Raw genomic sequence first — 15,449 nt, forward strand, 5'->3', positions numbered from 1 at the left:
GCTGCAACATCAGCTGTGGGCTGCTCTACTACAGTGTGGATTCCCATTCACAAGTGCTGGGAGGAAGTGATCTGAGATCACTTCCTCTAAGTGCTGCAATGCATAAATTGAGGATTGTCCTTCACTAACTCTTTGTATTAGCAGATATCTGAAGTTTCACTGAGACTCCTGATAGGCCAGACCCTGTTTGGCTCTAGCAGCCTTGAGTGCCGTGGAAAGACACCTTCAGTACCGTGCATGGCACTAGTGCCGTAGGTTGCCTACCCCTGACCTAGAGCATATGCCACCCGGGGCGGGTCCTAGTTTTGGCACCCCCCTCCCCCTGCACTTTAAAATGTAAAAAAACACCCACAATTTTTTTAATGTATGTAGCATTGAGCAGTGCTTGCGTGTTTCAATGTAAGCATGCTTTTGTATGGAGTAAGCATGAGTGAATGTATGGGTGTGTTTGTATGTAGTGTTGGCATTTTAATGCAGGCATGCTTTTGTGTGTAGTGTTGGCGAGATGCAGTGGTGTGGTTATATATAATGGTGATGTTTTAATACAGAGGTGTGTTTGTATGTAGTGTTTGCACTGGAATGCAGGGATGTGTTTGTGTGTAGTGTTGGCAAGATGCTGAGATGTATGTAGATATTTACAGACACACATTTACACACATGCAACTACACAGACACACATACAGATACACAATGCCATCCTCCTGTTTAGTATCTGCTGGCTGAGGCTGTTGGGAGTTGGGCTCTAGTTCTCTCCCAATCAGTGCCGCCCTCCATCCTGCGTGTCTCAGTGTTAGCTGGTAGGAAGTGACTGAATTTCACTTCCCCCAGGGCTGCCATTATATTATTACAGAAGCCTGGTCGCACCATTAAAGCACCACAGCGCACAACTGGGCCCCTGAAGTAGTGGTGACTCTAGGAACAATATATAGGGGAAGCACATAAACAGTGGGGGCTGGAAGCATTAATAATTTTCACTAGGTAATGGGGTAACGTGCTGCCATTGGCTGTCTGACGACAGCATGTTGTGCATGCTGGCACCAGACAACACATTTGCATAGAATTCACATTAGCCACCTAGATTTCTGGGATGGCTGACACCTCTTAACTTTGATCTTTGTTTAGCGGATAGCTCCCCTATTTCTTATCCTTATGTGGGGTTGCCATATTTAAGGACACCAAATAAGGGAGCTATCTGCTAAACAGCACCCTAATTTGGTATCTTTACATATGGAATCTCACATAAGGGCACCAATTTAGGGAATTCTCTACTAAACAGCTAAAAGATCAAAATTTAAAAAGCCTTTTTCTTAATTGTAATCTTTAGGTTGTTTAGTAGATAACTTATTTGTTATCCTTATGTGGGATTGATCTACTAAACATATACACAACCACAGATATACACACGCATTTAGTTATTAAGAGGTCCAACCAACCTCCCTACCTTACTCTGGGAGTGACAAGCAGTTGTTGCTGGGCTGGGATCTCTGTGCTCTTCCTTCACAGCTCACTTGCACGACCAGTAGTGATGCCGATGCTAGGATGACGTCATACCCCGGCTGCCGGCTTACTGCAGGGCGCACACAAACTCCTATATGGTCCATAAAAATGTTTAATCTCACTGCCTCCCAGTATATATCTGTCCTATCTGTCTGTGGGAATGTGACAACATGGATGTATATGTAAGTGGGTGAGTATTACTATCAGGAGAAAGGTATATGGCAGGGTGGGACAGTGTGGTGGATACTATGACAGTGTGTGCCATTGCACACAGTGGATTGAAGGAGGTGACTGCAGGTGAGGTGGTGAGTATATGGTGTTTTATGTCACGGGTGGGAACAAAGGGATTGGGTGTTATATGGAAGAGAGGATATTATGTCAAGGCAGGGGTGTATGGCAGGGTGTGTATTATGATACGGTGGAGGTATATAGCAGGGAGGGGATTATGGCAGTGTGGGTATTATATGACATGTTAAAGGGGTATATGCCAGGGTGGGAATTATGACCAGTTAGTGGGTTTATAGCAGGGAGGGTATTATGACAAGGCAGGGGTGTATATGGCAGAGAGGGCAGGGGTGTTGAAATTTAAAAAACAACTACTTGTCCAGGGACTAAAGTGTTTGCCCGATCTACTTGTCTGCCATGAAAATCTACTTGTCCTGATACAAATCATTATTGATAGTAATTTAGGAGACAGACCTGGTGTTGGGGTGATAGGGATGTAGTATGGGTAAGACACATAGTCTGGGGTGGGATAGGGATGTAGTGTGTGTAGGGCATTGTAAGGCACATAGTGTGCCGTGGGATAGGGATGGCAGAGTGAGGCGGGGACAGGTGGCAGAGCGTAGGAGCTGACAGAGCGTGGGAGGGAGTGACAGGTAGCAGAGTGAGGGAAAGAGGGAGTGACAGGTGGCAGAGTGAGGGAAGGAGGGAGTGACAGGTGGCAGAGTGAGGGGTGGCAGAGTGAGTGAGGGGATGACAGGTGGCAGAGTGAGGGGATGACAGGTCGCAGAGTGAGGGGGTGGTTAGTGACAGAGTGACTGAGGGAGGGGGTGACAGGGTGACTGAGTGACTTAGGGAGGGGGTGACAGGGTGACTGAGGGAGGGGGTGACTGACAGATTGACTGAGGGAGGTGACTGGTGACTGAGGCGGGGTGACTGAGGGAGAGGGTGACAGGGTGACTGAGGGAGGGGGTGACTGGTGGCAGAGTGAGTGGGTGACTGGTGGCAGAGTGAGGGGATGACAGGTCGCAGAGTGAGGGGGTGGTTAGTGACAGAGTGACTGAGGGAGGGGGTGACGGTGACTGAGTGACTTAGGGAGGGGGTGACAGGGTGACTGAGGGAGTGGGTGACTGACAGATTGACTGAGGGAGGTGACTGGTGACTGAGGCGGGGTGACTGAGGGAGAGGGTGACAGGGTGACTGAGGGAGGGGGTGACTGGTGGCAGAGTGAGGGGGTGACTGGTGGCAGAGTGAGGGGGTAACAGAGTGACTGAGGGAGGGGGTGGCTGGGTGACAGAGGGAGGGGGTGACTGGTGACAGAGTGACTGAGGGAGGGGGTGACAGGGTGACTGAGGGAGGGGTTGACTGGTGACTGAGGTAGGGGTTGACAGGGTGACTGAGGGAGGGGGTGACAGGGTGACTGAGGGAGGGGGTGACAGAGTGACTGGGGGGTGACAGGGTGACTGAGGGTGGTGACAGAGTGACGGGGGGGGATGACAGGGTGACTGAGGGGGGTGAGAGGGTGACTGAGGGGGGGTGACAGGGTGACTGAAGGAGGGGGTGACAGGGTGACTGAAGGAGGGGGTGACAGGGTGAGGGGGTTTGACAGGGTAACTGAGGGGGGGTGACTGGTGACAGGGTGACTGAGTGGGGGGGTGACAGGGTGACTGAGGGGTGGTGACAGGGTGAGGGGGGGTGTGAGGGGGGGTGAAAGGGGGGGTGACAGGGTGACTGAGGGAGGGGGTGAGAGGGTGACTGAGTGGGGGGGGTGACAGGGTGACTGAGAGGGTGACTGAGGGGTGGTGACAGGGTGAGGGGGGTGAGAGGGTGACTGAGGGAGGTGACATGGTGACTGAGGGGGGGGTGACTGAGCGGGGTGGTGACAGGGTGACTGAATGGGGGGGGTGACAGGGTAACTGAGTGGGGGGGTGACAAGGTGATTGAGTAGGGGGGTGACAGGGTGACTGAGGGAGGGGGTGAGGGTGAATTTACCATAATATTATCTTACCATGATTCAGGGGCTGTCTCTCTCCATCCCAGCCCAGGCAGTGCAGGAGGTGCAGGCAGAGTGGCCGCAGGGGAGAAACCTGGCAGAATACACACTCTGCGCCCCCTGCTGGCACACTCCATAACAACCTCCCTGGTGCTCAGTGATGACTCAGAACACAGGCTGGGAATCCCCTCTTTGTGCTCTGACTCACTCACTGAGTGCTGGAGCCGCGAGGGAAAGGATTGTTAATGCGACCAGCAGGAGGTACAGAGTGTGGCACCCCCCTACTAGATGGCACCCGGGGCGGACCGCCCCCCCCTTAGTACGCCACTGTGTGTGTGTATTAAATGCATATATGTGTGAGTCTGTAACTCTATATCTGTATATGAGCATCGCATTGTACAGTGCTGTGGAATTTGTTGGCGCCATATAAATATGTATTTGATGTATTCAATGTGTTCGTGAAGGCCACCCTTTATATATGGCACCAAAATGGCCCCAAACACTACCATACGACTAACCCCGGCCCCTTGAGGAGCAACCCAGACTTCCCAGCAGGTGACATGGGCCCCGCCCCATGCCTGACGAACCGCAACACAACACCCAGAATGGTGGATGTCCTCTCACCCCCATTCACGATCCCGCCAATCACCGCCCTCTTCCCGGACCAACTACACACATTCCTACATACCTTAGTGAGGGAACAAATATCCCACTATGCACACTCTGTCCCCCAACGATCCTGCCTAAAGAGGGACTGCACGGAGTTTGAAACCCTATGCCGACAAGACAGGACTCCTCCAAATGCAATATGCCTGATCTACAATTCGCTAGCAACGAGTCGATATCTCCTAGCCCCACCATACATCAGACGCTGGGAAGAAGACCTCGAAGACACACTCACAGACGCAGACTGGGATAAGATCATCACACATATCCAAAAGACCCCAGGATCGGCGAGACTTCAAGAAAACGAATACAAAGTCTTCACGAGATGGTACATCACCCCCGTCGCACTCCACGCTCAGGATGGTTCGGTGCCGGCCGCCTGCTGGCGATGCGGAGAGGAAGACGGAACCTTCCTCCACATTTGGTGGGACTGTGCCCTCATACGACCATTCTGGGAAACAAAAGGCCAAGTCATTCACGCAATTATTGATGACACCCCGACACTACAGAACTACTGGTGAGTACAATCATTGTATGCAGGCATTTTCATGCAAACACTGCCTTTTCAGAGAAAAGGCAGTGTTTACATTGCTCCTAGGGACACCTCCAAGTGGCCATTCCTCAGATGGCCACTGGAGGTGCTTCCTGGCTCAGTGAACACAGTAGGCAGCAGTGCCGTTCAGTGTCTCCACGCTCTGCATGGGGACGCTGAATTTTCCTCATTGAAATGCATTGATTCAATGCATCTCTATAAAGAGGTGCTGATTGGACAAAACAGAGATTGGCCCCGCCCCCTTGTCGATTTTAGCCAATCCAATGCTTTCCCCATTGGAAAGCATTGGATTGGCTAAAAATCGGCAATTATGATGATGTCACCAAGGGGGCCAGTGCCAACGTACCCGCGTGGCGCTGGAAATAAGGTGAGTTTGAATTGCTTTTAAGGGGGCTAAGTGGGGGGCAAGCCACCTAAATGGTGGGTTTAGCACTATAGGGTCAGGAATACATGTTTGTGTCCCTGACCCTATAGTGTTCCTTTAAAAGGGGCATCTAGTCAACAAAACAACTTTAGCTTAATGAAGCAGTTCTTGTGCATATATCATGCCCCCGAATTTTCACTGCTCAATTCTCTGCCATTTAGGTGTTAAATCACTTTGTTTCTCTTTAAGCAGGCCTAGTCACACCTCCCCTGGCTGTGACTTGCAGCCTGCATGAAAAAATGTTTCATTTTAAATCAGATTTTAATTTAGTTTAAAAGTTTTCATCTCCTGCTCTGTAAATTGAACTTTAATCACACACAGTATGATCCTGCAAGTTCTGGTAAGCTATTAACAATGGAGGTGATAAGAAGTTCTGAATTAAATAGTATTTGCAATAAAGGAAGTGTAAACATTAGATGACTGTACAGGAAGTGTTGAGGAAGGCTGTGCAAGTCACATGCAGGGAGGTGGGCAAAGGGCTGCATAAACAAAGTGATTTCACTCCTAAATGCCAATGAGATTGCAGAGGCATGAGTTATACACCAAAACTGCTTCACTAAGCTCAAGTTGTTTGGTTACTATTGTGTCCTCTTAAGTAAATAAATGCATGACATGTTCACTCTAAGTGTGAAGAAGGGAAATATTTTTATGTTCCATCACCTATCCTGCAATGAATGTAGATGTTGGCTGAATGTGTCATGACAAATAAAGCATTGAAGGGTATGGTGGAGGGACAGTGGTAGAATTGATTGGGATAGATTTTATATTGTTTCTTTTTGCTTCAACGTAAAGCTGTCAATACTACAGTCTACCTACATTATCTATGCGACACTCGCTGGTTCTCAACAATTGCTAATGCTGGCCACAGGATTTTATTAATGAGGGTAAATATTGTTTTTGCTCACTTGTGTTTTTGGTAACTGGGGATGAGTGCTAGTAAGATTGCGAGTTTTACTCAGTACACATACTGCTGCATGTATGCATGCCTGAATAAATCTGTCCAGGGTCCATACCTCTGTGGTGGGTGTGCGCGAGTGGCTTTTCTGGAAGCTGAGATTGGAGATCTGGAGAGGCAAATTGCAACACTGAGGGAGATTGACAATCTTGAGAGGAGTCTGCTGCTCACTGAGCAGAGTTTAGTGGGTGCAGGTAGTGAAGTGGGAGGAGATGAGACAGTTGATGAGCAGGCACATAGCTGGGTAACAGTGGGGAGAGGAAGCAGAGTGGGAGGGAAGAGGAAAGGTTTAGCTAGTCCTGATCTTGTGCAGCCTAACAGATTTGCCCGTTTGAGTGAAGATGTTAGGAGCATCAGCTCAGGAGTAGCTGTACTGCAGGAAGCTGTTCCTTGTAACAGCCGTGGGAACAGCCCCTCTAGTACGGGTGGGGTTGAGAGGGTAAGGAAGTCTAGACCGGTTGTGGTGGTAGGGGACTCTATTATTAAGAGAGTAGATAGGGTAACCTGCCACTCTGATCGACTCAACCAGAGAGTTTGCTGTCTCCCGGGTGTTCGGGTCCGTAATGTTGCCGACAGAGTGGAGGGATTATTAAGAGGGGCTGGCGATAACCCAGCTATCATGGTCCATATTAGTACCAATGACAAGGTCAGTGGACAGAAAGGCTACAGCAGAAAGGCAGCAGGAGATTAGAGAAGTCAATGCGTGGCTGAAGTCTTGGTGCAGGAAAGAGGGTTTTGGGATTTAAGAGCACTGGGACGATTTTGCGCTTGGGTACAACCTGTATAGTCGTGATGGATTGCACCTAAACTGAAGAGGGTCTGCTGTGCTGGGGGATAGGATGGCTAGAAGGTTGGAGGAGATTTTAAACTAGTAGTAGGGGGGAGGGTCAAAGCAATTTAGAAAATGGATATAGGATAGAAAGGAGATGGGCTTTAGCTCAGTGTAAGGGTGGTGGAGATGGGGGGATGGGAAAACTCAGAACAGAGGAGGTATGTAATATTGATGAAAATTCACAAAAAGTACAAATGACTCATGGCAATATTAAATGTATGCTTACTAATGCATGGAGCCTAAATAACAAAATGGGGGAACTAGAAGCAATAGCATACACTAAACAATATGATCATAACAGAAACATGCTGGGATGAGACACATGACTGGGCAGTTAACTTAAATGGGTACACGTTATTTAGGAAGGATAGGAAAACCAAGAAGGGTGGTGGGGTATGTTTGTATGTCAACCATGAGTTAAAGTCAAATCTTAGGCATGTGGAGTGTGACGAGGAAAATGTGGTAGTTTTATGGGTAGATATCTGCTTGAGGCATGCAAAGGGAAATCAATTATTGGTTGAGATATGTGATAAATCACCTATTGTAAATACTAATGAGGAAGAACAGCTGTTAGAGCAAATTGGGAAAGCTGCAAATCTGGGTAACACGTTAATTATTGTAGATTTTAATTATCCGGGCATAAATTGGGATAGAGGGACTAGTACTTCAGCAAGGGGAATCAGGTTTTTGAATGTGTTAACTGACACCTTTATGTCACAACTGGTACAAGCACCAACTAGAAAGGATGCTTGTCTGGATCTCGTTATAACAAACAATGTTGATCTTTTGACCAACATTCAAGTAGGGGAGCATTTGGGAAATAGTGATCACAATATGGTAATTTTTAAAATAAACTCAAAAAAGCAAAAGCACGTGGGGTATACTAAAATATACTGGGGAACTGGGGAATAAAGGGGGAGTCGGGGAGCAGAAAAGAAAAAACAAAAACACACAAAAGCCAGACAAGGACTGTTTCTTTTGTTTTTATTTCAGATCGGATGGTAAAAAAACTGTTTGAACAATGACATGGTTGCTAAAAAGGTAACTAAAAACACAGTGTCGTAATTGCCATCATAACAGTTTAGGTGTTCGATACGACTCAAATTAAAAAGCATTTGCTGTTCAGCTGACAAGAGAATGGGTAAAATAAAAAGTCACATGCCCTTGTAATGTAACAAGATCTGGTTTAGTACTCTTCACCCTCCTCCTCACCTTCTCCTTCCACGGAATCTACACCAACTTCCTCATAATCCTTCTCTAGGGCAGCCATGTCTTCACGGGCCTCAGAGAATTCTCCCTCCTCCATACCCTCACCAACATACCAGTGCACAAAGGCACGTTTGGCATACATAAGATCAAATTTGTGGTCCAGACGGGCCCAGGCCTCAGCAATTGCAGTGGTGTTGCTCAACATACACACAGCACGCTGTACCTTGGCCAGGTCACCACCTGGAACCACAGTTGGTGGCTGGTAGTTAATGCCAACCTTGAAACCAGTGGGACACCAGTCTACAAACTGGATGCTACGCTTTGTCTTGATGGTGGCAATAGCTGCATTAACATCTTTGGGCACAACATCACCACGATACAACAGGCAGCAAGCCATGTATTTACCGTGACGTGGGTCACATTTCACCATCTGATTAGCTGGCTCAAAGCAGGCATTTGTGATCTCAGCAACAGAGAGCTGCTCATGGTAAGCTTTCTCTGCTGAGATAACAGGGGCATAAGTGGCCAGAGGGAAATGAATACGAGGATAGGGCACCAAGTTGGTCTGGAATTCAGTAAGATCAACATTCAGGGCACCATCAAATCTGAGAGAAGCTGTAATAGAGGACACTATCTGACTAATTAGACGATTGAGGTTGGTGTATGTGGGACGCTCAATATCTAGGTTTCTACGGCAAATGTCATAGATGGCCTCATTGTCCACCATAAAAGCGCAATCTGAGTGCTCCAAGGTGGTATGAGTGGTGAGAATGGAGTTGTATGGCTCAACCACAGCTGTTGAGACCTGGGGTGCAGGGTAGATTGAGAACTCCAGCTTGGACTTCTTCCCATAATCAACGGAGAGACGTTCCATCAGAAGGGATGTGAAACCAGAGCCAGTACCGCCACCAAAACTGTGGAACACCAGGAAACCCTGAAGACCTGTGCACTGATCAGCCTGTGGGAAGAAAACCAGTGTTTACAATGTTTAAAACTGATCTATAAGAGATAATGCCAAATTAAAGTTAATTTTAAAAATGTGTATATGTAGACACTGCTCCGCAAATTTGCAAATGAAAACCATGCAGTTTCTGAGACATTTTATCATTTACATTCTGCAGTTTCCACATCTACTAGTGGCTGTAAGAAATAGACATAGATTCAATCCCATCTGTATTATATCCAGCGTCAGCATGTAAAGTATTTGGATTCCAGCGCTTCTCTATCAGACTTCATTGAATGCAATGCTTCTTATAGGGGGGAGCACTAGATTGTTGGAATGCAGCAATTGCAGCATGTTTGCCATGTCCACAATGTTTCTATATAAGAAGCATATGATTAGACACGCATCCAATTGATGATTTAACTGGTGACAAACTGTGCAGCAGTAAAGAAAACTGCACTGACACTGGATTAGCTGCAAGTTTAATATTACACGTAAAAAAAAATAAATAAATTAGAAATTTGCTGTTATTTTTTGGATACAGATATATATGCCCTTCATATTAGTAATTTATTTACAATACAATGAATGTATGGGAAAGTAGTCTGGTACACCAAAGGGATATTTAGATTCACTCAGACACTGAACAGGTTTTAAGAAAGAATTACTGTCATCTGCCACACTTAAGAGAATCACTAGGGATAACAACATGTTTTTTTTTCCATCACAAATTACATGTTCATTGCAGGGTAGTATTCCATTATACATTTGCTAACCGTTCACTAGTCCAAAGCATAGAAAACCAAATTAAAATGTTAACGCAATACCGTTAATGTTTATGGATAATGAATATGAGTAAACCTTTTGTATCAGAAATATCACTCAGTATTTGCTTACGTAAAGCCATGGGGGAGTCAAACATATCAGCAAGGGCTGCACATTACACTTACCAGTTTCCGGATTCGGTCCAAAACCAGGTCAATAATTTCTTTGCCGATTGTATAATGCCCACGGGCATAGTTATTGGCAGCATCTTCTTTGCCTGTAATTAGTTGCTCTGGATGGAATAACTGCCGATAGGTTCCAGTGCGCACCTCATCTGAATAAGGAAAAATATATAGATTGTTCAATATTTTCTACAGATCTATGCACATTAGAAGCCGAAGAGTACGAGGGTTCTGACTAGACCTTACCAATTACTGTTGGTTCCAGATCTACAAACACAGCCCTGGGGACATGTTTTCCAGCTCCAGTCTCACTGAAGAAGGTGTTGAAGGAATCGTCCCCTCCTCCAATGGTCTTGTCGCTGGGCATCTGCCCATCAGGCTGAATGCCATGTTCCAGGCAGTACAGCTCCCAGCAGGCATTACCAATCTGGACACCAGCCTGACCAACGTGGATAGAGATGCACTCACGCTACAAGCAAGAGAAATTAAATATTAGCATTTCATGAGTTAAGGAATATAAATCATAGACATTATGTATGTGGACCAGCTAACATACATACAACTTGTAGACTGCAACCTACAAAATAATATTAAGAATACCATCAGTAAGCCTTGTTGTTTTGCAGTGTCCACGCAGCACAACGCATTTTTTCATATTATACATGCTGGAAATATTGAATAGCATCAAATCCATATCTTAATTCTAAAAGCTGCAACAATAGGTAGACTAATCACACCCACAGCAGTCAGCTGACACTACTTCCACGTTAGCAGACAAGAGCTTGCAAGTGGCTTCCACCCCCACACTTCATCCGATTGACTATGAAAGAGGAACAGCTGCAGTTGGCTTTGAAGTGAATAAGGATTAGGTTTTAAGATGGATTGTTTCTGAATTTATTGATCTATGTATATTGTTCTTCCAGCTGCTGCTAGTCCATAGCAGCCACATAGGCTATTCCAAATATCCTAACAGATGCCACTGGGAATTGCTCGCTAAGTCATGTATATATTTGACATCTCTAAATTACTGATCTTGACTAATAATTTCATTACAAACCTAATCTAGCTTGCCTTTTAATGGGAAAAAATATATACTGCAAGGGAAGAATCCTACAAATTACATTTCAAGGAGTTCCCATTCATTCTTTTACTGTACACCAAAACCTGACACTGAATTATATCACTGCTACCCCCTACTTCCTTTAGGATTACACTGCAACTGTAGTGAAACTCTGGTTTTCTATAACTTTTCTACCAATTCCTGATTTTAGATTAACATTTATCATCCTAGACATGACCCTTTAAGGGGGGGCTATTTCTTTGCCCATCCCTGGATTATGAGAATGCATGCATGACGTCACACATGCTCATGAATGCAGCTATCGAAGGACCCCCACCCATCTCCGCAGGCTGCTGATCGAGAAAGACCCTGAACGTGCACGCGCGCCCTATTCTCCCGTCTCGAACAGTGACGCGCGCTCCCGCATATCGGTCGCGCGCATGACAGGATTCGATTCGAATTCTCCCATTTAGATCACTGGAGCGCTGAAAAAGCCATTATCGCATCACTAAGGCCGAATTAACGTGAGGTCAGCGACCGAAAATGATTTTATGTCATAAGTGGCCAGAAGAAGAGGAGAGAGGGAGCTATTCCATCATTAAAAGACATGCAGAGTGGTTACTAAGGCAGCAATCCCCGGCTAGCGAAAGGACTATAAAGCTGTACTCACCATGTTTCAATTCGGCGAAGGGTGAAGAGAGAGACAGAGAAAAAAAAATTTAAAATAAAAATGAGTTACTTTATCCGACAGCTAAGAGTGGATGTAAGTAACAGAATGAGCAGCCGCGAGCCCGAGCCGGCTTTATGTACAGTCTGGGCGGTGACGTCATGCTCAGATTATGGTAATTGCGCGCGGGCGGCCGCTGATTGGTCGAGCTGTAATAACTGACTGTACGAACGCGGGAGGCGGCAGCTACTGGTCCTCCTCAACAAATGGCTCTACGGCTCCCAACATGGCGGCTCCATCCTTCCCCTCCTCCCTGCGGCACTGCCCGAAAATCACTGCCTTCTCCTAGCACCCGGGCAATCACAGGGCCCCATACTGCTGGAGCAGGCATTGCTTTATACAATTACATTATAGGACACCTAGTAAAATATCACCTGGCAGGTATATTAACACTCACTGTCACACACACACAGAGATAGAGAGCATTAACACTCACTGTCACACACACACAGAGATAGAGAGCATTAACACTCACTGTCACACACACACAGAGAGAGAGCATTAACACTGACTGTCACACACACAGAGAGACAGAGAGCATTAACACTAACTGTCACACAGAGAGAGAGAGAGCATTAACACTGACTGTCACACACACAGAGAGACAGAGAGCATTGACACTAACTGTCACACAGAGAGAGAGAGAGCATTAACACTGACTGTCACAGAGAGAGAGCCTTAACACTGACTGTCACACAGAGAGAGAGCATTAACACTGACTGTCACACAGAGAGAGACAGAGAGCATTAACACTGACTGTCACACACAGAGAAAGAGCCTTAACACTGACTGTCACACAGAGAGAAAGAGCCTTAACACTGACTGTCACACACAGAGAGCCTTAACACTGACTGTCACACACAGAGAGAGCATTAACACTGACTGTCACACAGAGAGAGCATTAACACTGACTGTCACACAGAGAGAGCATTAACACTGACTGTCACACAGAGAGAGCCTTAACACTGACTGTCACACAGAGAGCCTTAACACTGACTGTCACACAGAGAGAGAGCATTAACACTGACTGTCACAGAGAGAGAGCTTTAACACTGACTGTCACACAGAGATAGAGAATTAACACTGACTGTCACAGAGATAGAGAGAGCCTTAACACTGACTGTCACACAGAGATAGAGAATTAACACTGACTGTCACAGAGAGAGCATTAACACTGACTGTCACAGTAGAGAGAGGAGAGTTGCAGAGCGGTCATAACTGGGATAAACGGCCGGAGTTACACCGAGCGAATTACTGAATGACAGAACAGCTGCTACTGTTAGTACCCCAGCTATTGGTAAACTACGTTTCCCATGATGCTCGGTCCCCGTGCCTTGTTATCTATGGGGATAATGGCCGTACCGTAGGCTGTCCAGCATGATGTGACTGGTTTACAGATCACGGTGCCGTACATTTCCATTGAGGAACAGCTCAAACACCCGGCCAGTCTCCACCTAGGATTTCAATGTTAGCCAAATCGATCACCAGTGACACTAGGAAACTATTCAGGAGTGACTGACATTGTGTGGTATTTACTAAAGTAACATCTGCATTATCCAACCAGCAGGTTAGACATGGAGGGAGAGCCAGCCATGGCAGGGAGGGCTGGGAATATGGCATCCGGCAGACACACTGCGGCATCCTCCCTCCTGGCAGCAGCCCAACCATGTCACACAGGGAGCCTCCCTCCCTGCTAACTATGGCGGAAAGGACCAGCCTGCCTTTACCTTTACTCAGACATGTAGGGCTAGCTCTGTTCTAACATCATCCATGTAACTAGTATGGCTGTCCATAACATCATCCATATAATTAGTACTGCTGTCCAAAACACCATTCATATAGCTAGTATGGCTGTGAGGAAATAACATCATTCTTATAACTAGTATGGTTGTCCATAACATCATCCATATAACTAGTATGGCTGCAAATTGTAACGTCATCCATATAACCAGTATGGCTGTGAATTAAAACATTATCCATATAACTAGTATGGCTGTGAATTATAACATTATCCATATAACTAGTATGGCTGTGAATTATAACATTATCCATATAACTAGTATGGCTGTGAATTATAACATTATCCATATAACTAGTATGGCTGTGAATTATAACATTATCCATATAACTAGTATGGCTGTGAATTATAACATTATCCATATAACCAGTATGGCTGTGAATTATAACATTATCCATATAACTAGTATGGCTGTGAATTATAACATTATACATATAACCAGTATGGCTGTGAATTATAACATTATCCATATAACCAGTATGGCTGTGAATTATAACATTATCCATATAACCAGTATGGCTGTGAATTATAACATTATCCATATAACCAGTATGGCTGTGAATTATAACATTATCCATATAACCAGTATGGCTGTGAATTATAACATTATCCATATAACCAGTGTGGCTGTGAATTATAACATTATCCATATAACCAGTATGGCTGTGAATTATAACATTATCCATATAACCAGTATGGCTGTGAATTATAACATTATCCATATAACCAGTATGGCTGTGAATTATAACATTATCCATATAACCAGTATGGCTGTGAATTATAACATTATCCATATAACTAGTATGGCTGTGAATTATAACATTATCCATATAACCAGTATGGCTGTGAATTATAACATTATCCATATAACCAGTATGGCTGTGAATTACAACATTATCCATATAACCAGTATGGCTGTGAATTATAACATTATCCATATAACTAGTATGGCTGTGAATTATAACATTATACATATAACCAGTATGGCTGTGAATTATAACATTATCCATATAACCAGTATGGCTGTGAATTATAACATTATCCATATAACCAGTATGGCTGTGAATTATAACATTATCCATATAACCAGTATGGCTGTGAATTATAACATTATCCATATAACCAGTGTGGCTGTGAATTATAACATTATCCATATAACCAGTATGGCTGTGAATTATAACATTATCCATATAACCAGTATGGCTGTGAATTATAACATTATCCATATAACCAGTATGGCTGTGAATTATAACATTATCCATATAACCAGTATGGCTGTGAATTATAACATTATCCATATAACCAGTATGGCTGTGAATTATAACATTATCCATATAACCAGTATTATAACAGTATCTAAATAACTAATATGGCTATCCGTGCAGTCAGTCATCCTGTGATCAGACTGCTAATTCGGCTGTTTATTCCCAATGATGTACAGGGTTAGAGAGCATGCTAACATTCCATATTCCAATTCTGACAGAACGTTTGAGGTATTTATTAGTTTTATTCATAATTTTTGTCCATCTCTTTTCCCGCCATCAGCTCTGCGTTAGTGTCTGCTGCCCTTTAACGGTGACGTCACTCACCCCCTCCCAGCTGCGGCAGAGCAGTTATCGAACG

The 15,449-nt window shown here is 45.1% G+C and overlaps 2 protein-coding genes across 2 annotated transcripts; one reads left to right on the forward strand and one right to left on the reverse strand.

Annotated features, from left to right (window-relative positions):
- Positions 1–8,109: 8,109 nt before the first annotated feature.
- Positions 8,110–12,081, reverse strand: LOC134567923 (tubulin alpha-1B chain). Its single transcript, XM_063426077.1, has 4 exons — positions 11,972–12,081; positions 10,488–10,710; positions 10,245–10,393; positions 8,110–9,309 (listed from the first exon to the last, which is right to left on the reverse strand). Exons 1-4 carry the CDS (start codon positions 11,972–11,974, stop codon positions 8,329–8,331), a joined length of 1,356 nt encoding a protein of 451 aa, XP_063282147.1. The 5' UTR covers positions 11,975–12,081; the 3' UTR covers positions 8,110–8,328.
- A 1,936-nt stretch (positions 12,082–14,017) lies between these two features.
- On the forward strand, positions 14,018–15,190 carry LOC134574672 (dynein heavy chain-like). The gene has a single exon (XM_063433816.1). It carries the CDS (start codon positions 14,018–14,020, stop codon positions 15,188–15,190), a length of 1,173 nt encoding a protein of 390 aa, XP_063289886.1.
- Positions 15,191–15,449: the final 259 nt, after the last annotated feature.

Source organism: Pelobates fuscus, chromosome 1, assembly GCF_036172605.1.
Source record: "Pelobates fuscus isolate aPelFus1 chromosome 1, aPelFus1.pri, whole genome shotgun sequence".
NCBI lineage: Eukaryota > Metazoa > Chordata > Amphibia > Anura > Pelobatidae > Pelobates > Pelobates fuscus.

Coding starts and splice junctions, on each gene's coding strand:
- LOC134567923 (XM_063426077.1), bottom strand. Junction 10,394..10,487: donor TCTGGAACCAACAGTAATTG/GTAAGGTCTAGT, acceptor TTCCTTATTCAG/ATGAGGTGCGCACTGGAACC. Junction 9,310..10,244: donor TGGACCGAATCCGGAAACTG/GTAAGTGTAATG, acceptor TTCTTCCCACAG/GCTGATCAGTGCACAGGTCT.
- LOC134574672 (XM_063433816.1), top strand. CDS start 14,018: ATGGCTGTGAATTATAACATTATCCATATAACTAGTATGGCTGTGAAT.